The sequence below is a fragment of the Lemur catta genome, chromosome 3 (genome assembly GCF_020740605.2).
Source record: "Lemur catta isolate mLemCat1 chromosome 3, mLemCat1.pri, whole genome shotgun sequence".
In the NCBI taxonomy this organism is placed as follows: domain Eukaryota; kingdom Metazoa; phylum Chordata; class Mammalia; order Primates; family Lemuridae; genus Lemur; species Lemur catta.
The window spans coordinates 86,170,882-86,196,029 of record NC_059130.1 but is presented as its reverse complement, the minus strand read 5'-3'; the positions used below and the strand labels follow the sequence as shown (position 1 = coordinate 86,196,029).

Genomic DNA, 25,148 nt, shown 5'->3' with positions numbered 1-25,148 from the left:
TGTGACCCTAAAAATACTCTAAAAAATAAAGGTGAGTAAAAAATCAAAAACCCAAGTGATTTCAGAGACGTAGGAGTACTTTGTACATAGCAAAAAAAGCTCTGCACACGTGAGGGGTGTTATTGCCTGAAGAGGCAGGTGCTGTGCTTTGAGGGCACAACGTGGGGCATTTGCAGTGACAGGCTCAGAAGCCGAGCATCTGGTGGAGCTGTTTTTTTCCTTCCTAAATAAAGTTAATGTGGTAGAGGCTACTGGACACCATAGCCAAGGCTGACCCATGTTTGGAAGTGGCAGCCAGCTTTCATGTCATCCTGCCCTTCCCTCTGAGTCCTTACTGACCCACAGAGAGTACGATAATGAGGCATGTAAATGCCTCAGAGAGGGGTAAACTTAAAGCTTTGTCATCTAATACCTTAGAGATTACTTAATACCTGAACCAGCTTTAGTCAGGCCACTTCCCCTCTCTGGGCTTCAGTTTCCCTGTTTTTTTTTTTTTTTAAAAAATGGTTTTCAATGTGTTTTAAAACACTTCCCAACTCTGATCGCCTATGATTCTTTTTTCAGCGTCCCCAGTGAGCCATGCCATCTCTGGCTTCTAGGCATTTGGCCATGTGGTTCCTTCCACGGGATCACTGTCCCCACTTGGCCTGGCCAACTGCCTGCTGTCTCTCTGGTTTCAGCACAGACATCACTTCCTCGGGGAAATCCTCTTGACCTCTCTAAAATTAGCTCCCAGACCCACGCACATCTTCCATCACGGTACTTAATATACTCAACGGTAATTTTCTGTTTACTTGTCTCTTCCCTGCACTAGACTATCCCCTGCATGAGAGCAGAGAGTATTTTATTTATCACTCCAGTCCCAGCTAAGGGGAGTTGCAGACCCCAGATTTCACCAGAGATGGCTCCAGCTCTTTCTCTGCCCTGGGAGCTTCCAGATCCACATCCTCTGGGGAGGGCTCTGCCTCTAGAAATATTCAACCCCCAGCTGAAAGCTGCAAGTGGGAAAAATATCTTTCATTAGTGAAAGAACGATTTATATTATTAAAAGAATAATTAACATCAGAACTTATTCACTTGCAATAGATCCTTTAACAGGGTCTCTTTAAGAGTGATCTTTTAAGTATTTGTTTTTAAAAATTAATCAGAGGGAGAATTTAAGATCTGGAATCTCCCAACCCACGAATCTCTTAAAAGCTAAGGCAAAGAATCTGAATTGGGTAATGACTAGGACAGACCTTTGTGCACCTGGTTTGGAATTTTCCATTTTATTGACAGAAAGGCAAGCACCTTCTGTCCTGGCACCTTCCTCTTGCCTGGGGCTGGCTACTCCCACCCTGCACCTTTGCTCAGCTCCGCCCAGTGTTGCCTGGCTGCTGCCTCTCTGCACATTGGCCTCAGAGCCGGGTCTGGCTGTGCCAAGATGGGGCTGCCCTGGCCCAGGCTGTGGCTGAAGAGGCTCTGGGTACTCTTGCAGGTGGCCGTGCATGTGGCTGTGGGCAAAGTGCTACTGACACTGTTTCCAGAGAGAGTCACGCAGCACATCCTGTCCCTAGGCCAGCAGACTGGGATGGCCAAGAACCCCCACTTCACCCATGACAACTGGGTCCCGACCTTCTTCAGCACCCAGTATTTCTGGTTTGTCCTGAAGGTCCGTTGGCAGCAACTGGAGGACATGACTGAGCGAGGGGGTCTCGCCCCAAACTGCCCGGTGGTCCACCTCTCAGGACAGAGGTGCAACATTTGGGACTTCATGCAAGGTCAGGAGGCTGCTACATGCTTGAGGGGTACTTGAAATAGTGGTGGTAGAGGGGGCTGGAGAGGTGGGCTGGAGAGGTCGGTTGGAAAGTCCCAAATTCTTCTACTACTCCAGCTGCTCCTGTTGGGGCTTGGTGTCCTCTTCCTGTTTCCTGAAACTAGGAATTCTTGTGGATTCTGTTTCTCTGAGTGGCATCCCCACCTTCCCAGGCATTCAAATCACAAACCCTCCTCTCTGGTCTTTCGTGCCTCGAATACTGCTCTTACCGTGCAGTCTGATCTCCCTGGCATGCTCTTTGCTCACCTCTGTGCCTGGGTAATGCCTGTTCACCCTTCAGGCTTCTGCTCAATGACACCTCTTGTGAGAAGCCAACCCCAGCTCCCCAGACTAGGTTACCCCCTTACATGCTTGATTTACATCCTAAACTTTTCTTTATTACCCCTGCCACGGTTTATAATTATGTGGGGGTATTTGATTAACATCTAGCCGTCCTACTTAGCCTGCAAACTCTGTGCAGGTGGGGACTGTCATTCTAACCCACTGTTGCATCATGCCTTGTGCTGGCACGTGGTAGTTGCTCAGTTGCACTGCCTCTCCTCTCTCACCCCTCCCCCACCCCCCCCAGCAAACCAGTTCCATCTATCTGGGACCTTAAAGACTTCACTCAGTTTTCTCTTTTTGTTCTCGTAGCTTCTCTTCCTGCCAGGACTTCCTTCTCTCCCTCTTGCCCTCTTTTCCAACCCAACTCGGACAGTGCTTCTTCTTAGCCAGTACCTGGCTACCTAAGCACAAGCCTTATCTCTCTGCCCAACGGGGCACCTCAGGAGAGGGACATGCTTAGCCCAGTGGCCAGACACAGCAGGTAGAGAGGCACCTGAGGCAGTTGGTTAATCTAGTGTTTTTCAAAGCATGTTCTTTGGAACCCAAGTCCTACAGATATACTACATATACTTTATTATGTAGAGTTCCCTGGCCAAAGTAGTCGGAGAAACCCTTCATTCTGTATCCTGTTCCTGGAAATTTATAGTGCACATGAGCATCTGAAAGGATCTGAGAAGCCCCGAAGCTTAAAAACTTGGCTGGATGCAGTGGCTCATGCCTGTAATCCTGGCACTATGGGAGGCTAGGGTGAGAGGATTGCTTGAGGTCAGGAGTTTGAGACCAGCCTGAGCAAGAGTGAGACCCCGTCTCTACTAAAAATAGAAAGAAATTATATGGACAGCTAAAAATATATGTAGAAAAATTAGCCGAGCATGGTGGTGAACACCTGTAGTCCCAGCTACTCGGGAGGCTGAGGCAGGAGGATCACTTGAGCCCAGGAGTTTGAGGATGCTGTGAGCTATGATGATGCCACTGCACTCTCAGACAACAGAGTGAGGCTCTGTCTTTGGAAAAAAAATTTTAAAAGTATGACTTTTGCCTGCAAGACTTTGGAAGGTTTCCTGGAGGAGGTAGCTTTGGAACTAGGCTTTGAAGAATAAGATCTCTGTAGCTTGATAAGGAAAAAGGGAAGAGTGTTTCAAGCAGAGGGAAAGGCAAGACTTTTCTTTTTTTCTTTTCTTTTCTGTCTCCTTCCTTCCTTCTTTCTTTCTATGATTTTAAACCACGGTGCACAAATGACCTGGATTTATTCAACAAACATTCACTAAGTTACTACTGATAACAAGAGCAACGAGACTAACAGCTAACTCACCACGTGTCTGCTGCGTGCCCTGCACTACGACAGAACCAGGCCAATTTGCGGAATGTCGATCACCGGAAGAGTTCCCTGAAAGCCAAATTGCCTCATCACCAATTCACAGAATTTACTGTGTCCTGTAACTGCCCACTTTCAGTGGGCCAGTTTACATTTTACCGACTGTTCAATTTTTCTTGGCTTCCTGCTGCTGCAGCTGAGACTGAAAGATGGTGAGAGGAGGAGACTGAGGCAAAAGAAAACTCTATTTACAAAATAGAGTTTTGACCTAGACATTGACCTAGAGTCCCCTGAAATCATAGGTACTGGCGAGACAGAAATAAACACTACTGGCCTCTGCCCTGGACAGCCTTATAACCCAGAGCGAGAGACAGTGTGGTGAGAGAGGGAAGCAGGGAGTCGTGGGGGAAGGGACCCTGTCACAGGGTGGGGCAAGGAAGCTGGCCAAGGGAAGGCATCTGGAGGAAAGGATGGTGAGCTAACTGGCTAGGGGCAGTGGAGCCTCGGGGCAGGTGAGGAAGAGGAGCTTGGGGAGCAGGAAAGGACAGAAGGGAGGAGCAGCAGAGGTCTGAGACGCAGAGAAGCATCATTCAGTTTGGCAGAAGTGGGGTACAAGAGGCAGGAAGGGGTGAAAGATGAGGCTGAAGACATCATCAGGGACCAGCGCTTGGTGGGGGGGACTTATGTGTCTTACCTGTGGCGGTAGACTTTATCCTGAGGGTACTGGGCAGTTCTGGAAGGGTTTTCAAGCAGGGGTTTAACATGATCAGTTCTGCTTATTAGAAAGACATCCTGCAATTGCTTTGGAAACCTACCGGGCCACTAAAAAGCTCTGTTACATGCTTTGGGTATAAACTCTGAACTCACTTTAGAGCCAGAGACTGGGAAACCTCCAAGATACTTTACAGATAATCTAAAGCAACTGCTTCATTTTTCAGATGCAAAGGCCCAGAGAGGTAAATAATTTGCTCAGGATCATACAGGGAGATCTTAGAAGAGCCAGACTAGAACTTGTACATTCTGACTCTCAGCTAGTGCCTTTCTGTTATTGGATAAGATAGATAATAGGAGCTCAGAGAAATTCTCAGCTGCCTCCCAACTTCTGCATGTCCATGTACACATACACAGACATACATGTCCAAGATACATACCTTGGACACACACACAGAGCCAAACATTGATTAATGACATGTCGTGGCAGAAGGCAAGTTCTGGATGATTTATATTCTGGATACTTGAGAGTTAATCTGAAACTGGCTTTATTTTAGCCCCATTTAAAATCTTCTAACAGGTCTCCAACTATACTCACAAAGTGTTATCTAGTAACTATAAATGGGATTTCTCCGCTGAGAGAGCCGGGCATGGGGTAATTTGTTGGCCTGGGAGTCATGAAAGGTGGGTTCAAGCCTAGCTGTACTACACAGATGTTTGCTCATTGATATAAAAGAGTTGGACTTGACAGTCCTTGCCCAATTCTTGAAATGGTGTTCTCTGCACTGTGGCCTGTGGACATGGGCAGGGTGCCAGCCCTTGGCACAGACACCCCCGTGCACCCATCTTTCCTCTCTCTGCTACTAGGAAAGCAGGAAACTAAAGTTTAAACTTTGTCCAAATACTGGTCACTGTACCCAAGCACACATAAATAATTAAACAAATGGCTCTGTCTCTTCCAGGGTCCTAGTCAATGAGTGTTGAATTTTTTTCCCAGTTAGAAACAAAATTTCAGACAGATGATATTTAGAGCTGGTCATGACCCTAAGTCTTTTGGATTCTTATCTAAAGAGTGACTCCCTGGGGTCACTGGAGGCCAATGGCTGTCCACTGGCCATGACTGACCTCTGGGCATCCCTCCTGAGGCCTGGGCCTTCCTGTCACGTGGGTGAGGAATCATTGTGCAATCAAGCCCCAGGGGCGGAGGCCCAGTCAATGGCTCCGTAGGCCTCTTACGAAATGAAGTGTGAGCCCAGGACAAGGAGAGCTTTGCTTGTCCAGAGAAAAAACTGGCCTGTTTCTCCTCATACACTGAAAAATGAGGAATATATAACCGACTTTGTTTCTCCTTTTACTTGGCCACCAGGAAACTCAGAGTCAAATATATAGCTCAGTTATAACAAATGCACGAGACCTCAAGGAATGTGGGTGTTCCATTTTTTCCTCCTGTTCTACACCTCCCAGACGGCATGATTTTTAAATAATTTCTATTTAATATTTTATTATATACATAAGCTGGGTCAAATCCTTTGCAGAACAACGATAGGGTATAACTAACCAAATAAACCACAAGCAAGTTAAGATGCCCTCTACTCCCCATCTATCAGCAAACCTTGTCAATTCTACCCACTCCCCTTCTCCAACTAGCCCAGGCTCCCATTACCTCTCCTGTGGACTTCCCAATGCCCCCAGCTGCTTCTCCCCCATGTCCATGCTCACTCTCGGTCCTTTCTCCACAGAGCAGCCAGAGTGACCTCCAAGCGTAAACCTGGTAATTACAGAGCCCTACTGTAGCAGTCGGGGCTCTGGCTTATAAGCAACAGAAACTCACTCTGGCTTTCTTGATCACATACACACATACATACATAAAGGAATGTATTGGAAAGATACTGGGCACTTCCCAGAATCAATACCTGCTGAAGCCCTAGGTCTGGACTGTCTTTTAGCATCAGTAGTTGGGCTTGGATCCTGCTGACATTGTAGTTGCGATGGGAACCCATGACCATCCCTGATGGGGCACCACTGCTGGGCTGGGGGTGAGTTCTACCATCTCAGTGACTCCAGAATCAAAGCTCCATGTGGGAGGGTACAATCAGCCCAGCTGCTAGGGACAGAGAGCAAACCTGGCCCCTCTGTGTCCCACAGAGCAAGGTAAGCACACACTCCCATCAGTGGAATACAAAATAGGAAATTCCAAGTAGGAAGGAGGGTTAGGAGCTGGGCACCCAAACTGCTGTAGTGTGCAATGATCGTGCCTGTGAATAGCCACTGCACTCCAATCTGGGCAACACAGCGAGACCCAGTCTCTAAAAAACAAACAAATGAAAAGCTGTAACAAGGCTGGGCGTGGTGGCTCACATCTGTAATCCTAGCATTCTGGGTGGCTGAGGGGGGAGGATTGCTTGAAGTCAGGAGTTTGAGACTAGCCTGGGAGCAAGAGCGAGACCCTGGCTCTACTAAAAAAAAAGAGAAAAAAATTAAAAAAAAAAAAAGCTGTAACAAATATCCACCACCCTTGTTTTATCTCCATGACATCCCATTGTACATAGAATAAAATCCAAATTCTTCACCAGGGTTTATGGAGCCTGCCTGCTCTGGCCCCTTCCTGACTCTGTGACCACCTCTCCTATTGCTCCCCTTGCCTGGATCCTGCCTGGGTTCTTGCAGGGCCCTGAACACACCAAGCTCTATCCCTCCTTGGGGACTTTGTACATCAGTCCCTTTGCCTGGAAGGCCCTTCTCCCTTTGCCCAGGGCTGGTTTTCCTGTTCTTCATGTCACAGGTTAAATGGCAGTTCCTCAGAGGCCTTCCCTGACCCACCTATCTAAAGCAGGTCGCTCCTTTATAGTCTCTTTTGTAACATTTATCACCGTTTGAAATTACTTCATTTATGCATTTCCGTGTTTTTTCCTATCTCCCCATTAAACAGATCTCAAACTGCAGGCAGAGAGCGCTGGTCTTGCTCTCTGCAGAATCCCCAGTGTGTGGCAGGGAGCTGTGCACATGATGAGCGCAGAATAAATGGTCGTATATACGATGAGAGTGTGCTCAGTGTCGGGGATGAATGAGGAACAGGCCCTGCCCTCAAGGGACAATGAGTAGCGGGGGGGGGGGGGGGGGGGGGTGTGTGTGGACACTTACACAGGCCATGTCACAGTGGCAGCACCAGTCGTGCTCCAGTAGATGTGTGGTAAGGATTGGCTCTGGCCATAAGAACCCACAGGGTGCTGGCAGCTCCCCAGAATTGCCCTCCGTCTAGGCTGGAGGAGTTACAGAAGGCTTCCACGAGGGCTGGCTTCGTGGGCATATGACCGGTGAATGACACTGGGTCCCATACTCAGAAGGGCTTCATGCTTGGGGTTTAATGTTCTGCAGTAGCTGTCTTGAAATTCTTAATAATTTTATCTCTGATTCTACATTTTGTAAGTGAAGCCCTATGGGACAATGGAGCATGCCCTGAGGACTTAGAGCCTTGGCTCACACAACCTTCTGTCTTCCACAGCCTCCCTGTCACCCCAGGGACATGTTCTCCAAGGCCCACTCTTCCATTCCCAGGTGCGCCTTCTTCCTGCTCCCACCCAGTGACTGCTGCCGCCTTCTGGCTCCAGAGAGGGCCTGGACACAGGCATGAGGAAGGTGCGGGTCAGCTGTCAGCATCCCCCAGTGTCTCATGGCAGGGCATGGAGGTGGCTTTCTCCATCCCAGGCTGGCAGTGTCATGGTACAATGTGGCAAGAGACTGGGGGTGACTTGGCAGGAGAAGTCTCTTGCCCACCTCCTCCCCCATTAAGGTACCTAGCATGTCCCTGAGCAGAGGTTGCGATACCCTGTGGTTGGGGTGGTGGGCAGGGGGGAAGGGGGGAAATGTCTGGCTCAACTTCTGTGCTCCAGGCTGGGACATGGAGTGTTGGTTGGGTGGCGGAAGGGAGAGGAAAGCACATGTGCACGGAGTCTCCGGGCTGCTGGGTGACTATGAGGGTCTACACTCGCCCTGGAATATCCCTGTGCCAGGGGAGTATGACATTAAATAGCAACTAAAAACCACCATGCCAGGTCAAGAGAAAGACGGCAGAAGATAAGAAACATCTTTAGATTTAATACATTTAACAGCACTTTTCCATTTTTTTGAACAAGTAGCCCTGCATTGTCATTTTGCAGCAGGCCCAGCATATTGTGCAGCTAGTGCTGCTCCACCCCTCACTCCCTCGTGGAACCGCCTTCGCCGCCTCCCTCCTTCATAGCTCTGGGAGGACATAAAAGCTAATAGAACAGCTGACGTTTATTGAGCAGTGGGCCAGGCACCAGTTTAAAGCCCTTACTGTATTAACTTACTTAATCCTCATAATAATCTTACAACAATGCTATAAAGTATTATTATTATGCCCCCTTGCAGATGAGGAAACTGAGGCGCTACGAACAGAAAGAACACTGAACTGAGAGTCCAGAAGCCACAGTGTTCATTTTAACTCCACCACTGACCTGCTGTGTGACCTGGAGCAAGTCTATAAACCTCAGTTTCTTCATCTATAAAATGCAGAAAAAAATCACCTGCCTTGCAGTGTTACAAATCACGTCACAGGAGAGTGGATGCAAGCCTGCCTTGTAAGCTGCACGAGAGGGGCTCCTCTTCTTTATAGTAAACTACTGTGCAGCAACTGCAGGTGGTCCACTGAGACCACCTAACAAAAACCTCTCATTTTAGAAAGGAGTAAACCAGCTCCAGCCCCTGCTGAGTCATGCTGTCTGGGCTTTAGACCCCGACTGTGCCCAGGACCCATCCTGGAGGTGCAACAAAAGTAACAGAATTGAACACCGGAGTGAAAATGGTGCTTGCAAAAGAAAGCTCTGTGTACATTCTTGGTTTGTGATGTTTCTATTTCTGTTTTAGGCAACAGGCCACTGGTGCTGAATTTTGGGAGTTGCACCTGACCTTCGTTTCTTTTCAAATTTGACCAATTTAAGAGACTTGTTGAAGACTTTAGTTCCATAGCAGATTTTCTCATCATTTACATTGAAGAAGCACATGCATCAGGTACAGAGAGATTCTCTGCCTCTGCCTCTTCCCATCCTCACTTATCTTTTTCCCCTTCCCCCAAGGCCCAGCACGAGGTTGGGGATGTGGAGGGAGGAAGAGGAGGAGAGGGGAGAAGAGCCGCTATTTACTGAGCACCTACCATCTCCCAGACCTTGTACTAGCTTTACCCACCACTGGCTAACTCCAGTCTGTGCTTTCAACCAGGGCACACAGAGAGTGGAAAACTTGGAGTGACGGGGTCTGGCTAGGAGAGAATTCTAACATTCTGAATGGATAAACAGGGAAATCAAGGGAGAGAGACTGTTACAAGGAATTTAGACCTGAAATGTCACAAGTGAAATGACTGCTATATAGCTATTATATGACATCCCAAGACTCAAAGGGATATTATTGTTCATCTTGGTCAGTAGTTCCCAAGCTTTAGTGAGCATCAGAAGCCCCTGGAGGGCATGTTAAAACAGACTGCTGGACCACACCCCAGAGTTGAGTGGATCTGGGACAGTGCCCAAGAATTTGCATTTCTCACGAGTTCCAGGTGATGCTGACACTACTGGTCCAGGGACCACACTTAGAGAACCACTTCTCTAGGCCGACTTTTACCTGGGGTAAAAATCCTTTCTACGGCCCCTAACTGGTGGTCACCCACCTTCCTTACTTCACAGGAAATCTTGTTCCTTTGCTAGACAGTCCTGTTCATGAGAAAGTCCTCTCTCCAGTGAGCAGAAATGTCCTTCCCTAAAACTTGCACACCTTGGCCTAAGCTCCTTGACCTTTATGAAATGGTCAGACACCTCTCCATCTTCCTGACCGTCATGGGGCTTGAACTCATGAGTTTGGTCCAAGTCTCAAAGATAGAGACTGAAAAAGGCAAGAAGGCTTGTGTGGCCAAGTGGGATAAGTATCATGTTCTCACAGATGGGAGAGATGCTATCTGATTTGTCATTGTCACCCAGTGGGTCAAGGGATCCAAATATTTCACACACCTGGCCGGAGCAAAGAGCTGGAGGCAGGCTAGAGAGATGGGCAGAAGCCGGGTCACTAAAGGCCTGGTAGACCACACCGAGGAGTTTAGGATTTATCCTGAGGGCAACAGGGAGCCACCAAGAAAGATCTAAGCAGGAGAGTGACATGGTCAGATTTGCATTTTGCAAAGAACACTGTGGTAAAGAAAAATTAGGAGGGAAACTGTCTAAACTCTAGAGCAGTGGCTCTTAGACTTGGCATCCATTAGAATCATCTGGAAGGCTGTTAAAACACAAAGTAATGGGCCCCATTCCTGGTCAGTCTAAGGTGGGGTCTGAGAATGTGCATTACTAACAAGCTTCCAGGTGATGCTGATGCCTCTGGTCTGGGGACCACACACTTCGAGAACCACTGGTCTAGACCCAGTGACCTCTCAAAGTATGGTCCAGGCACCAGCAGTCTTGGTGTCCTGGGAGCTAGACTCTCAGTGCCACCCTGCACAGACTGAATCAGAATCTTCCTTTCATGAGGTCCCCAAGTGATTTGTGTGCACATTAAAGATCTCAGAGTGCTGCTTCATTGAGCTGTTTCACGTCGGAGAGCAGAGGTCTGGCATCTAGGAGCACCAGGCTTCAGCTCTGGATCCATGCTAGCTTCCTATGTGACCTCGCACATTCAGCCATAATAGGAAATGGGCCAAATCATGGCCAAGAGCTCCTCTGTCTGAGAACCTCAGTTAAAAGTGAGGGGTATGTAGTCTGCAGGAAGTGTGTGCCATGCTGAGGGCTTGGTGCCTGGCCTTTCTCTTGTAGATGGCTGGGCTTTTAAGAACAACGTGGACATCAGGAAGCACCGGAACCTCCAGGACCGCCTGTGGGCAGCCCACATGCTGCTGGCCAGGAGCCCCCAGTGCCCTGTGGTGGTGGACACGATGGAGAACCAGAGCAGCCAGCGCTATGCGGCGCTGCCCGAGAGGCTCTACGTACTCCAGGAGGGCAGGATCCTCTACAAGGTGGTGCCCCCGGGATAGGCGGCCTAGGGAGGGCAAAGGGGCCCAGGGAGGGTAAGGACAAAGAGAGGGCTTTATATCAAGCAGATCAGCCATTTACCAGTCATGCGACCATGGGCGAGTCCTTTTACCTCTTGGAGCTTCAGTTTCCTCTTCTGTAAAATGGGGATGCTGGTCCCCACCTCACAGGGGAAGAAATAATGCACGAGACAGTCCCTGGCATTTGCGCTGGAGCTGCATCCTCCTGGCTGCCTTCTGAACCCAAGTGACTGGCCCAGCCCTGGTTTGGTTTTAAGCTGAGAGAGAGAATGTTGTTCTCATTTTATAAACAATGCTCAGAGAGGGGAATTGACTTGCCCAAGGTCGCACTGGCCAACTCTCGGATTTTAAATCTAAATCCCCCATGGGATGGGCCCCAGTGGGAGGGTCTGAAGCTGCTCCTCTCTGAGGCAGGCCTGAGTAGGAGTGGGTGAGTGCGGGGTGAGGGGGTGTAGGAAGCCCAGAGAGAGTGAGCCCTGTGGTTCGGAGCAGCACAGGTGAGGCAGGGATGTGGGACAGAAACGGGTCCTCCTTTCTGGGGATTGCTTCCCCTCGAGACTTCCAGCCTGACCAGGGGAGGGAGGTACAGCCTCTGACGCCTTAGACACTGTGGGCCTCCCTTGAGAGGGTGGACATTAAGGTTTATGGCTACTCAGGGATTTCAAGCCTTGGAGAACAGATGAAACCAACCACGTGGATGCTGCTCTGCCCACAGGTCAAGCCAGCCCTACTTATTCAGGCAAATAAGCAACAGCTTGCAAATGAATCCCCAAGGTGCCAGGGGTCACAGTTTAAGAATTCAGGTCCTTCTTCCTTTCCTGTTTCCTGAGACATGGTTCTAAGACGCCATGATTGCCATAAGCTGGGCACTGAGTCCCTAGAGGGCTGGGCCCTGTGCAACTCCTGGAAAGACAAAAATGAATTGAAAATGACCCACACCTTACTTCAATGTACTCACAGTCTAGGGGACAAGGAAGACTCATATCCTGTGCAAGAGTATTACAATATCCCAAGTGCTGGGAGACTCCAGAGCAAGGGTCAGCATACTTTTTTTATAAAAGGCCAGATTTTCGAATATTTTCAACTTTGCGGGCCAAATAACCCCTGTCACAATTCAATTCTGCTGTTATAGTTCAAAAGCAGCCACAGGCAATATGTAAAGAAAGAGTGTGAGGCATCGGAACTGATTTGGCTCTCAGACTAAGTTTTCCAGCCTCTGGGGAAGGACAGGCTTCTCAGAGGAGGTAGCATTGCTTGGGACTGGCGGGATAAGGAGTCAGCCAGTGAGCGTGGTGGATGAGAACCGTTACAAATACAGGGAAGAGAGTGGACGAAGGCACTGAGGCATATTAGGGCAGAGTGTGAATAGAGAATTGGGGGCATTTGGGTTATAGGGGTCTCATTCTGGACCAAGGAGCTTGGCCTTCATCTCAGGGCAAAGAAGAGCCCCTGAAGGGTTGTGGGCAGGGGAGAGGCATCATCAGCTCCGTACTTAGTTCACCTGCTACTGGGTGAGGAAGGGACTGTGGGGAGCAGGGGCTGAGCACAGGGGATGAAGAGGCTGATGTAGGGCAGTGGCACTGAAAAGGTGGAGGTGGTTCGGATGTAGAGTGGGTAGAACTTGACATGAGGCCTGGAGAAGAAGATCCGGCCGGTCTGAAGGTCTGATTAGGGAAGAAAAGCTTATCTGTATAGACTCCTTTCTCTGCCTGAAACTCTGTCACTTTGCCTCCTGTAGTTTTCTCCACCTTCCCTGTCCATTCTTCCTGTTAACTGTTGGTACGACTCTACACCCTCTCCCTGGGTGATCACTTCTACCTCACGGTTGCATCTGCCACTGACTTCGCCGTATTGGTGACTCCCACATAAATGTCATTTGCTCAGATTTTGCAATTAAGCTCCAGACCCACGTACTCCTTGCAAGTTGGAAATCTGGGAGTATCTGATTCATTTCTCTTGCAGGGTAAACCCGGCCCTTGGAACTACCATCCAGAGGAAGTTCGTGCTGTCCTGGAAAAGCTCGACAATTAATCTGGACAGATCCCCCAATTCTAGGTGACCAACGAGAGGACTTCTCAAGGCTTGGCTCTCCCCACAACCCAACTGGCTTTTTACCTTTGGCCTGTGTTCCCAGCTAAATTACTAGCGCAGATTTTTCTGATCCAGGCAAACAACTCCCAGCTAGGGAGTATAGGTCACCACTCTCAACCAGGACAAATTGTTATAATCAACAAATGAAGTAAAACTTAAGCTGTTTAGGCAAGTGAGCTGCTACAGAATGTGTAACTTCACACTGCTCCCACTGTGGAGACCACGTTCACTGCACACTGTCTTCGAGTGAGGGAGCAGTTGCACTCCACGGGCATGGTTTCTCTCTCCAGCTACTCTCACACCAAGTAGTTCAATATGGTATCCCTTCAAGTAGGTGAATTCATTTTACCAAATTTGCATTTATAGAATTGTTCATTTAGGACACTAACTTGGTTTTTAGAACCAAGTATGAGAATAATTCCAGCTATGAGGAAGAGATGAGGAATTGGAAGAGGAGGGAGTAGAAACGAGAGAAGACAATAATCCTTTCCTTGCCAAAAGATTTAAACCAGTCGGTGGTGGTGATGGGTGTGTTTCCATGGTAACACATCTCTAATTCTACCAGGGAAGAGGAGAGTACTCACTTTGCCATCTTGAGTATATTTCACAGAAATCTGGCTCTCTGTATTATGGATTCTTCCACTATCCTCACTTAGCAACCGAGTCGTCTAGAGGGACGGATTGGCTTCCCAAAAGCGTTACAGCCTTGATCAAACCAGACAGCAGGCACCAGCCAAGCTGTCATTCAGTTATGCAGAAGCTCATATCTGAAATTCTGTTTCTCTGATGTCTTTGCAAGTCTCCTAATGGTCGTTTGTGTTAGATTACATCAGACTAATGGATAAGCATTGGTTTTCATCTGTTTTAACTCTGCTTCTTTTCATATTTGTTTATGACGGCCACAGCCTAAAGTACACACAGCTGTGACTTGATTTGCAAGAAAATGTTATAAGATGCAGCAAGCTAATACAGAATTATTAAAATATATCAGGATATTTTGGATGGCTTGACTGTGATTTTTACATTTTCTTTTCCAATTTGTGTCACCCATGTCTTTTATTATAGCCCAGTGTAATCTGATCAGCAAAAATACCATAACCTGAAAGGACCCCATTTGATGGGAAGAAGACTCAGTTTCTATGTCTTACATGTCAAATGTGGTTCTATCTTGTGAACTCTTGCTGGAGGGAGATAATTTTTCACATTGGAATTAAACTACCTTCATAACATGATTCCCCACAGACTTGGAGACATTTTGCTGGCATGAAAACACATTGCTTTGGGGTCTGCTTTAGTTGTTACAATGTCAGTATTATTATTTTCCTCTTTTAAAAATAGTGATTATTAATCATCTACCAGACACAGGTACTTTGGATATATTATCTCATTGAATCTCTCTATATCCCAAAGAGATTATCCCCATTTTAAAGACGAGAAAAATCAAGGCTCAGGGAGTTAAGTAACTTGCATAAGTTCTCAGAACTAGCAAATAACATGTCAAGATTCAAATCCAGGCCAGGCATGGTGGCTCACGTCTATAATCCTAGCACTCTGGGAGGCCGAGGTGGGCGGATCATTTGATTTCAGGAGTTCGAGACCACCCTGAGCAAGAGTGAGACCCAGTCTCTACTAAAAAAATATAAAGAAATTAGCTGGACAACTAAAAATATATAGAAAAAATATTAGCCAGGCATGGTGGCACATGCCTGTAGTCCCAGCTACTCGGGAGGCTGAGGCAGGAGGATCACTTGTGCCCAGGAGTTAGAGGTTGCTCTGAGCTAGGCTGACACCATGAAACTCTAGCTTGGACAACAGAGTGAAACTCTGTCTCAAAAATAAATAAATAAATAATAAATAAATAAAATAAAAAGGTGTATTAAAATATTTCATCCAGCATTGTCAGGTGATTGAGGAAGGATTTCAGGATACCTAATCTGCCAAACAGACAGATCACTGAAAGTCTCCACTAGTTGTGTCAAGGGCACATGAATCCTGTATTCCCTGAAGTTTTTTTTTTTTTTTTTTGAGACAGGGTCTCGCTCTGTTGCCCAGGCTGGAGTGAGTGCCGTGGCATCAGCCTAGTTCACAGCAACCTCAAACTCCTGGGCTTAAGCGATCCTACTGCCTCAGCCTCCCCAGTAGCTGGGACTACAGGCATGTGCCACCATGCCCGGCTAATTTTTTGTATATATATAGTTTTTAGTTGGCCAGATAATTTCTTTCTATTTTTAGTAGAGACGGGGTCTCACTCTTGCTCAGGCTGGTCTCGAACTCCTGACCTCGAGCGATCCACCCACCTCGGCCTCCCAGAGTGCTAGGATTACAGGCGTGAGCCACTGTGCCCGGCTTCCCTGAAGTTTTACATGTTTGTGACTACCAGTCTGTTGTCTTGAAGCCTGAAGGATATGAGCTTCATATTCTTGTGTTTCACCTCAGAGATTTGTGGACAAGGTAGTTTGAAGGGATAAGCCGTCTTTCCCTCTTTTTGTTTTTTTTGAGACAGGATCTTGCACTGGCTAGAGTGCAGTGGTGTCATCATAGCTCACTGCAACCTCCAACTCCTGGACTCAAGCGATCCTCTTGCCTCAGCCTCCCACATAGCTGGGACTACAGGTGTGCACCACCATGCCCAGCTAATTTTTTAATTGTTTGTAAAGATGAGGTCTCGCTTTTGCCCAGGCTTCCCACTTCTGACTGTAGGGATTGCAGGTGACTGTGCTCACTGCAGGTAGCAGCTTCAGAATCACCAGCCATGGCGGCTGGGTGGTTTCTGTTCAGAACCAGTGATGGTGCCTCCAAAGGTCAACAGTGAGTGTGGCTGATGGGCTCCAGCTCAGGGTTACGTTGCATATTCCATTTGCTTTTCCAGCCTTTTCAACATTTTGCAGCCAAGTCCCCTAATTATTTCCATTTCTGCTTTAAATATCTAGAGTGATTTCAGTTTCCCTGATCAACTCGGAGGGCTACAGTTGAGATCATCATCGTCATTTCTTTGTTTCTTATGTGGCTTTCACCTCTGAAAAAGTTTTTTCTCTTTCATTTCTTAGCTCTGCCAACTCACTTTCATCTTCTGTCTTATAACTTTTTCTTTGAGTCTCTTCTTTGAGCTCTTTTTGTCTTTTTGAGAGATAACTCGCTATGGGTCTCAACTTGGTATATTATTTGCATAATTTCTCTTACAACAAATGTTCTCTATCTGCCTTATTTTTCTGCATTTTCCCCCACCCCATCCTTTTGTTTTGCAATTTTAGTCATAGGCCCCTCTACTACAGTGGTTCACAAACTTTGGCATGCAACAAGATCACCTGGAAGGCTTGTTAAAACACAAATTCTTGGGTCCCACCCCCAGGGTTTCTGATTCAAAGGACCTGGACTGAGAGAGGGGATTTGCATTACTAACAAGTTCTCAGATGAGGCTGATGCTGCTGTATGAGGAACCACACTGTGAGAATTGCTGCTCTAGTAGTTGTTGGTGCTCTGCCCAGACGCCTGTCACTGAGCCATTGTACTCATCTGCCAGCTGCTGCCAGTGTTGCCTGCCAAGTGCTCACAGATGTACCTTGGCCTGAGAATAGCCCTCATGACAGGAGCTGTCCTACCCAGAAATGGCCGAGAGATTATGTCCTCCACCTGAATATGGCCCATGGCCAATGACTGATGGGTTTGAGAGTACAAAAGTCCTGGTCCCTTGCTGCAAGGTGGGGCAATGTACCTCTCTGGTGTCATTCATGTTCCAGAGCTCCTCTGGGATCAGGCTGAAGCCACATCTTTGGTTTACTTTTCCATCTGCCTTACCTTGCTTCCCTCACTTCCTTAGAGGTTTTTCCTGAAAGTGCTTCCTCAATAAATCACTCTTATAAGAATTCCTGTCTTAGGCTCTGTTCCTAGAGAACCTGACCTAAAGCATTCCCCTTCTGGGTCTTTTCTGATGACTAGTCTTCCTTAATGGGGCTTCTTATTTGCTGAAACATAGTATAGGATGAAGAGTCAGCTGGAGCAATCTGCAAATTTCATTTAGACTAGTTGTCTTAAATATCCTCTTATTAAGTCTATTACTTCCTTTGTGATAGGGCTCACAGAAATCCCCTTCAGTCATACTCTGTCTGCTTTGGTTGTCTTCTCACCTTCTGCTATGGACTGGATTGTGCCCCCATCCCCCAAAATTCATATGTCAAAGCCTTAACCCTCAATGGCACTGTATTAGGAGATAGGACCTATACAGAGGTAATTAAGGTTAAATGAGGTCATAAGGGTGGAGCCTTGATAGGATAGAAATAGTGTCACTTAAGAAGAGACACAAGAGAGCTGTCTCTCTGCGTGAACACACACAAGGAAGAGGTCATGTGAGTACTCAGCAGGATGGCAGCTACCTCCAAAGTAGGAAGGGAGCCCTCACCAGAAACTGACCATGCTAGCACGCTGAGCTTGGACTTCCAGCCTCCAGAGCTGTGAGGACATAAATGTCTGCTGTTTAAGCCACCCAGTCTGTAGCATTTTGCTACGGCATCCTGAGCTAAGGTGCCTTCCTTCACCATGCTCTACCTCCGGCAGTCCCCCTGGGTGTGTCTTGCCTGGTTTCCCCTCCAGCTCCATCTTCCCTGCCATTCTGTTATCAAGCTTGAGCCTCTGTGGGGCATTCTCCATCCTCTTGAAGCTACTTGCAGCCCTATTCAATCTAATCAAAGGATTTCTGGATAAGCCTTTCCTAACTATGACAGGTTTAGGAAAGTATCTAGCTTTCGCAGAGCATATGCCAGTTCTCAACTTCTTTCTTCACCAAGATCCTGACTTCACAGTACTTAGTGAGTATGTGTCCCAGTTTGATGTTAGAGGTTATAACTATTACCTTTACATTTTTTCTTTCCTAATTCTTTTTGTTGTGAATAATGAGTTTTGAGAAAGAGGATGGAGTAAAAATCCCTTTACTTCACCATCTCTAACCAGAAATATCCATTCTATATTTATATATAATTCATATCCCATTAAAAAGTATGATATATGCTATCTGTATATATCATACTTTCTAATGTATGGATGGATGTATAGCAGTTTCCAGTTTTCTTTTTTTTTTTTTTTTTTTGAGACCAGGTCTCATTCTGTCGGCTGGGCTAGAGTGCAATGGAGTCATCATAGCTCAAACTCCTGAAACTCCTTGGCTCAAGCGATCCTCCTGCCTTGGCCTCCTGAGTACCTGGGACTACAGGTCTGCACCACCATGCCCAGCTATTTTTATTTTTTGTAGTGATGGGGTCTCAATATGTTGCCCACGCTGGTCTCCAACTCTTAGGCTCAAGCGATCCTCCTGCCTCAGCCTCTCAAAGTGCTGGGATTTCAGGCATGAGCCACTGTGCCCAGCCTGGGATTTCTTATCTTATAAACAGCATTGCTATGAATCTTTGTCCATTTGTCTGTTATCTAATGATATCATTAAGATATATTTCTAGAAATAGAATTTGTGTCAAAGACTATATGCATGTTTAAAACTTTGTACACTGCCACACACTATCTTTTAGAACAGCAGTCCCCAGCCTTTTTGGCACTAGGGACCAGTTTCATGGAAGACAATTTTTCCATGAACTGGGGTGGGGGGATGGTTTCGGGATGATTCAAGCACATTACATTTATTGTGCAGTCAAACCTCTCTGCTAATGATAATCTGTATTTGCAGCCAGTGCCTAGCGCTAGCATCACCGCCTCAGCTCCACCTCAGATCATCAGGCATTAGATTCTCACAAGGAGTGCGCAACCTTGATCCCTCACATGCGCAGTTTACAGTAGGGTTCACACTCCTATGAGAATCTAATGCCACCACTGATCTGACAGGAGGCAGAGCTCGGGCGGTTATGCGAGTGAAGGGGAACAGCTATAATACAGATGAACCTTCACTGGCTCACTCCTCACTCACCTCCTGCAGGGGTTCCTAACAGGCCATGGACTGGTACTGGTACTGTGAGGCCTGGGGGTCGGGGACCAGTTTTAGAAGGCTCACTATCAGGATCAAGTCACAGGGGGCCGTTGGAACATCACGTAGGAGGTGAAGCCCACCTGCAAAGGGGCATTCCTGAGATAGGACTCACAACTTCAAAGCTTTCAAAAGAATCTGTATAAGTGAATGATAAACACAATAATTTTCATTTTTGTAAAAGTTCTTTCCTTTGATTGGTTACATGGTTAAAAGGTCATTAGACTTTTACTTTTTTATCCATCCCTTTAAATAAATATTGATTCATTTAACTTTATGCAAGGCACTGTAATCGACACTGGCCCACAGTAAGTGATCCCAAATACTGTATATATACTGTTGGGTAGCTTTATTAAAAGCTCCTCAAGGATTTCACAGTATAAAGAGATACAGACATGCAAATAAATGGACAATGTTCATTCATTCAGTCAACAAATATTTATTGAAAATCTGTGTGCCAGGCACTATTCTAAGCCCTGAGGATATAATCATGAGCAAAAGCAACAAAACTCCCTACTGTTGTGGAGTTTACATGCTAGTGAGGGAGAGAGACGGTAAACATATACATGATAAATAAGAAAATTACATGTGAAGCAGTGATGAGCAGGGCTGTCCCTATAAAGGTGTGAGAGCCTAGGACAATTCAATCAATTGTATCCTGTGCCCAAGAAAGTCACACTTGAAAGGAGGCAGGACTGCCCTCATCTTTCATAGGATGCATGGGATATCATTAAAGGAAGAAAAATTTAAATTGACTTTTAATGATAGTCAGAAAAGAGGAGTAAGATATAAGAACTCCAGAAGCACAGAACACAGGGCGGCTGGCTACCTCAGGTCCCTAACTCAAGAAAGGAGAAAAATAAAGCAGGAAAGGAAGATGGAATGTGTTTCTTTTGGAAGGGTGAGGGGCACTATACCTTTGGATAAGGGAGGCTGGAGAAAGCCTCACTGAGCAGGACATTTTGAGTAACAATCTGAAGTAAATGAGGCAGCTAGCTAAACAGATACCAGAGGAAACAGCAAACACAAAAGCCTAAGTCACACAGCACACACAGTGCAATGACAGTCAGGAGTCCCTGGGCAGGTGGAGAAAAGGCCAAATGAGGGGGAAAACGGACGCCAACTGAGGACAAATGAGACTTTAAAAAGATGAGGTTCAGTGCTCGCTTCGGCAGCACATATACTAAAATTGGAACAATACAGAGAAGATTAGCATGGCCCCTGCGCAAGGATGACACGCAAATTCGTGAAGCGTTCCATATTTTTGGGAGTGTGATGTGCATTGTCTAGGGAATGGACACACTTGAAGCTCAGACTCGGGGGGATGGGAGGCCATGGGCAATATATATAACCTGAACTTTTGTACCCCCATAATAAACTGAAATAAAAAAAAAAGATGAGGTTCAGCAATGAAAAACAAAACAAGCAAAAAGGTAAAGCCACGTGTCATATTTATTTCCTGAAATCTGGAGTGGTTTCATAAGGTGAAAATGAGTTTTTTAAAGCATAGGAAAATGAAGGCAAAGCTTGCTGTTTTCAAATGCCATACATAAAGTGGGATCACAAGTACTACATTGATCACTTGTTCTCTGCATCCACAGAAGACAGAGAAAAAAAGACTTAAAGATAACTCACTAGGCCTGTGCCAAAGAGATTACTCAGGTAATCTCTGGAGATCCCTTCCAGAAATCTGCAAGCCTTAACACAGTGTTTCTTATTCAAAGAGTTATTGACATTTCAGTTTAGGAACTTGGTGAAAAGAAAATCCTCAGCATTTCATTTTATGGAACATAAACACAATTGCTCTAAGTCATATTCCTTCTCAAAAACCTTAAATGGTTCCAGTGTTACAGGAAAAATATCTGAAAACATTAAAGGCCTGTGATCCAGCTGTAGGGTTCAGTTTTAGACTCATTCTTTGCTCTAGTCAGGCTTTCTATTCATCTTTCCCCAAATGTGTTATGAATGAGCACTCATCTTCACATCTTTCCTTACACCAGTGTTGCTCTTGAAATGCCTTCCCTACTCTCCTCCACGTATCTAAAACCTGTCTTTCCAAGAGTGAATCTGCGCGGCAAATCTTGGTAAGCAATATATCAGGAAGTACCAAGAACCTTAAAACTGTCCCTAACTTTGACTAATTTCCTTCTTGGAATCTCATCTAAGGAAATCATCTGAAAGATGGGCAAAGACTTATGCACATGGGTGTCCTCTGTAGCATTATTTATTTTTATTCTTTATTATAAAGAATTTAAGCATACTATAAAAGTAGAAAGACTAGTATAATGAACCTCCATATATCCATCACCCAGATTCAGTAATTTATTGCCACATTTGCTTCAACTAACCCCTTTTCCATTTAAAAAAATCTCTGCTTAAATATTTTAAAGCAAATCCCAGATATCATGCCACTTCAGCCAGACATAGTTTCATACAAATTTCTGAAAAAACATGGGCATTTTCTCATATAATGTCAGTATCACACCTGGCAAAATGAACAATAGCACCCAGTCCACAAGCAAATTTCCTCAATTTTCTTAAAATGCCCTTTTTCAGGTTGTTTATTCAAATCAGATTGCATCAAGATCCATATACAGACATGTGGTTATAGGGGCTCTTATGTCTCTGAATCTAGAATGGACCCTCTTAATTAATATCTTTTATGCCACTGACTTGCTGAAGAAACCAGGTCACTTGTCCTGTAGGATGAGCCGCATTCCAGATTTGTGTTCGTATCAATTAGGATAAGCTAGATTATACTGTGATAACAAGCAATTCCACAATCTCATGGGCTTAAAACAATGAAGCTTTATTTCTCACTCCTTCTATATGTCCATCTCGGATTGAATGGGAGCTCTGCCACCTTTTAAACATCAGTCTCACTCCCAGACCCAGATAGATAAAGTAGTTACTACATAAAACATTGTTGGTCATCACGGCAGATGAAGAAAAGAGCTCTAAAGGGTCGCATGTAGGCAATTACATGCTCACCCTAGAAGTCAATCACTCTTCATCTCATTGGCCACAACTGGTCACATGCCACTATCCAAAGAAAGAAGGCCAGGAAGTATATCTTACCATGTGCAGGAAAAGCACAGATCTGGACATTTTAGTGAGAGGCATTAATAACTACTAGACTATTTGTTTCCTTGTGGTATCATTTTACTTGTTCCTCTATCCCTGGAATTTCCTGAAAATGGAAATTATTTCTAGAGTTTGATTAGATTCAGTTCATTAATTTTGCCAAGAGTATTTCACAGGTTGATCTGTGTGTGCCACACAGTATCACATCAGGAGGGGTACAGTGTTTGATTGTATTAATAGTAGACTGTAGCAGTAATAGCTCCCCCCTGCCCACCTGTTTATACCTCCTTATATACACACCCTTGGGCAGACCCCGCTTGTTCTGACTCTAGGCTTGGCCACGTGACATGATTTGGTTAACAGGACAATAGCAAATCTGCTGGCAAGTAGAGGCTCCAGAAGTGTTTGTACATTGAGGCTTTCCCTTTCTTGCTACTTTTCAGAATGCTGAGACTACCATCTGAAGAAGCTAGACCGCTGGAGAAACAAACAACTTAGAGCAGAGATGAATAGTCCCAGCTGAGGCCACCTAGACCAACTGGCCAGAGAACCAAAAAGCATGCAGGTGAGGTCATCTTAGATTCTCCAGATTACATGAGTTGCCAGCTGACCATACAGACAGCAAAGCAACAACCAGAAAAACTGCCAGCAGATCCACAAAACTGTGAGCAAATGAAATTGTTGCTTTAAGCAAGTATGTTTTGAAGCAATTTGTAATAGAGCAAAGCTGATATACTGGTTAAGTCACGTTTAGTAGATCAGTAGATTCTGGTGGTAATAGCCGGATCCCTGCATTATAAAATTCTCCATTAACCTTGCAATTACGGTTTCATCCACTTCCCATGGAGTCCAATGAGGGTTTTGTTTGTTTTGTTCTTTTGTGTTCTTTCTCTTATCTCAATATGAATTCATTTTTAAATATATTAAGAATGGTTTAGGCCGGGCGCGGTGGCTCACGCCTGTAATCCTAGCACTCTGGGAGGCCGAGGCGGACGGATAGTTTGAGCTCAGGAATTCGAAACCAGCCTGAGTAAGAGTGAGACCCCATCTCTACTAAAAAAATATAAAAGAAATTATACAGACAGCTAAAAACATATATGTATAGAAAAAATTAGCCAGGCATGGTGGTACATGCCTGTAGTCCCAGCTACTCGGGAGGCTGAGGCAGGAGGATTGCTTGAGCCCAGGAGTTTGAGGTTGCTGTGAGCTAGGCTGACGCCACGGGACTCACTCTAGCCCGGGCAACAGAGTGAGATTCTGTCTCAAAAAAAAAAAAAAAGGTTTCAATCAACTGTAGGATTTTTTTTTTCCTGCTCTAATTGCCCCATTTTTGCCAAGACTGCCTTCAGGTTGGCTTCTGATTCCTTTTGATATGATCTATTACTCTTTACTTTCTGGCACAACAAAATGTCCTAGGCTCATCTTGTCTATTTCTTGTCCCAGATTTGGAATCAATCATTCCTCCAAACAACCTTGGCTTCCATTAATGGGAAAGATACACAGAGACCACAATTTGGGTACCTGATATGTTCACTGATGCTTGGATGTCACTGCTTCTAGATTTTTTCCAGTGGACAAACTTAAGAAATATTTCTTCTTCTTCTTTTTTTTTTTTTTGAGATAGAGTCTCACTTTGTTGCCTGGGCTAGAGTGCAGAGGTATCATCATAGCTCACTGTAACCTCAAAGTCCTGGGCTCAAGCAATTCTCCTGCCTCAGCCTCCCAAGATGCTGGGACTACAGGTGCATGTCACTATGCCCACCTAATTTTTCTATTTTTTTTGTACAGATAGGGTCCTGCTCTTGCTCAGGTTGGTCTTGAACTTCTGGCTTCAAGCAAATCTCCCGCCTTGGCCTCCCAAAGTGCTACGATTACAGTTGTGAGCCACTGTGCCTGGCTAAAATATGTATTATTAAAAAAGAGAGAGGAAATTTATACTGATATCTTCAATTAAAATTAAACCAGAGAGGAACTTACTTAACTTCTTTGATTTTATACTTGCATCTCTTATAAACTATAATCTTGATTCCTGACCACATTAACATAACTTATTTGCATTATTCTACAACATAAAGGATATTAAAATAGTTTCAAGATACAGGATAATATCACTACCAATAATTAGTTAAATGAAGTATAAAATTTCCTTACAGTTTTACCTGTCTTTACTCAAATCTGTATTAGTCAGGATTCTCCAGAGAAAGAAACTAATAGGATGTATACATATATTGGGCAGGGGGTGGATTTATTTCAAGGAATTGGCTCATGTGATTATGGAGGCTGGCAAGCCCAAAATCTGCAGGGCAGGCTGGCAGGCGGGCAGGCTGTAGACTCAGGGAAGAGCTGATTTTGCAGTTCAAATTTGAAGGCCGTCTGCTGGTAGAATCCCTTCTCATCCAGGGGAGGTCAGTCTTTGTTTTATTAAGGCTTTCAACTGATTGGATGAGGCCCACCCACATTATGAAGAGCAATTTCAAAGTCCACTGATTTAAATATTTATCTCAACCACAAAACACCCTCACAGAAACATCCAGAATAATGTCTGACCAAATACCTGGTCACTGTGGCACAGCCAAGTTGATATATAAAATTAACCATTATTCCACTAAGACTGTATTGTGCATTGACTTATGTCCCCCAAAAGATATGCTGAAATCCTAATCTCTACTACCAGCGAATGTGACCTTATTGGAAATAGCATTGCATCAGTGCAGATGTAATTAGTTAAGATGAGGTCATACTGCAGTAGGGTGGGCCCTTTATTCAATATGACTGGTATCCTTATAAGAAGAGAAGATAT

At 45.5% G+C, this 25,148-nt stretch overlaps 1 protein-coding gene and 1 non-coding gene across 2 annotated transcripts; both read left to right on the top strand.

The window, feature by feature from the left end:
* Positions 1 to 1,408: 1,408 nt before the first annotated feature.
* DIO1 (iodothyronine deiodinase 1) lies at positions 1,409 to 14,294 on the top strand. Its single transcript, XM_045547969.1, has 4 exons — positions 1,409 to 1,760; positions 9,054 to 9,197; positions 10,976 to 11,175; positions 13,174 to 14,294. Exons 1-4 carry the CDS (start codon positions 1,424 to 1,426, stop codon positions 13,240 to 13,242), a joined length of 750 nt encoding a protein of 249 aa, XP_045403925.1. The 5' UTR covers positions 1,409 to 1,423; the 3' UTR covers positions 13,243 to 14,294.
* Positions 14,295 to 20,423: 6,129 nt separating this feature from the next.
* On the top strand, positions 20,424 to 20,530 carry LOC123636121. Its single transcript, XR_006734333.1, has one exon. It is a non-coding gene; the product is annotated as a U6 spliceosomal RNA (small nuclear RNA).
* The last annotated feature ends 4,618 nt before the right edge of the window (positions 20,531 to 25,148 follow it).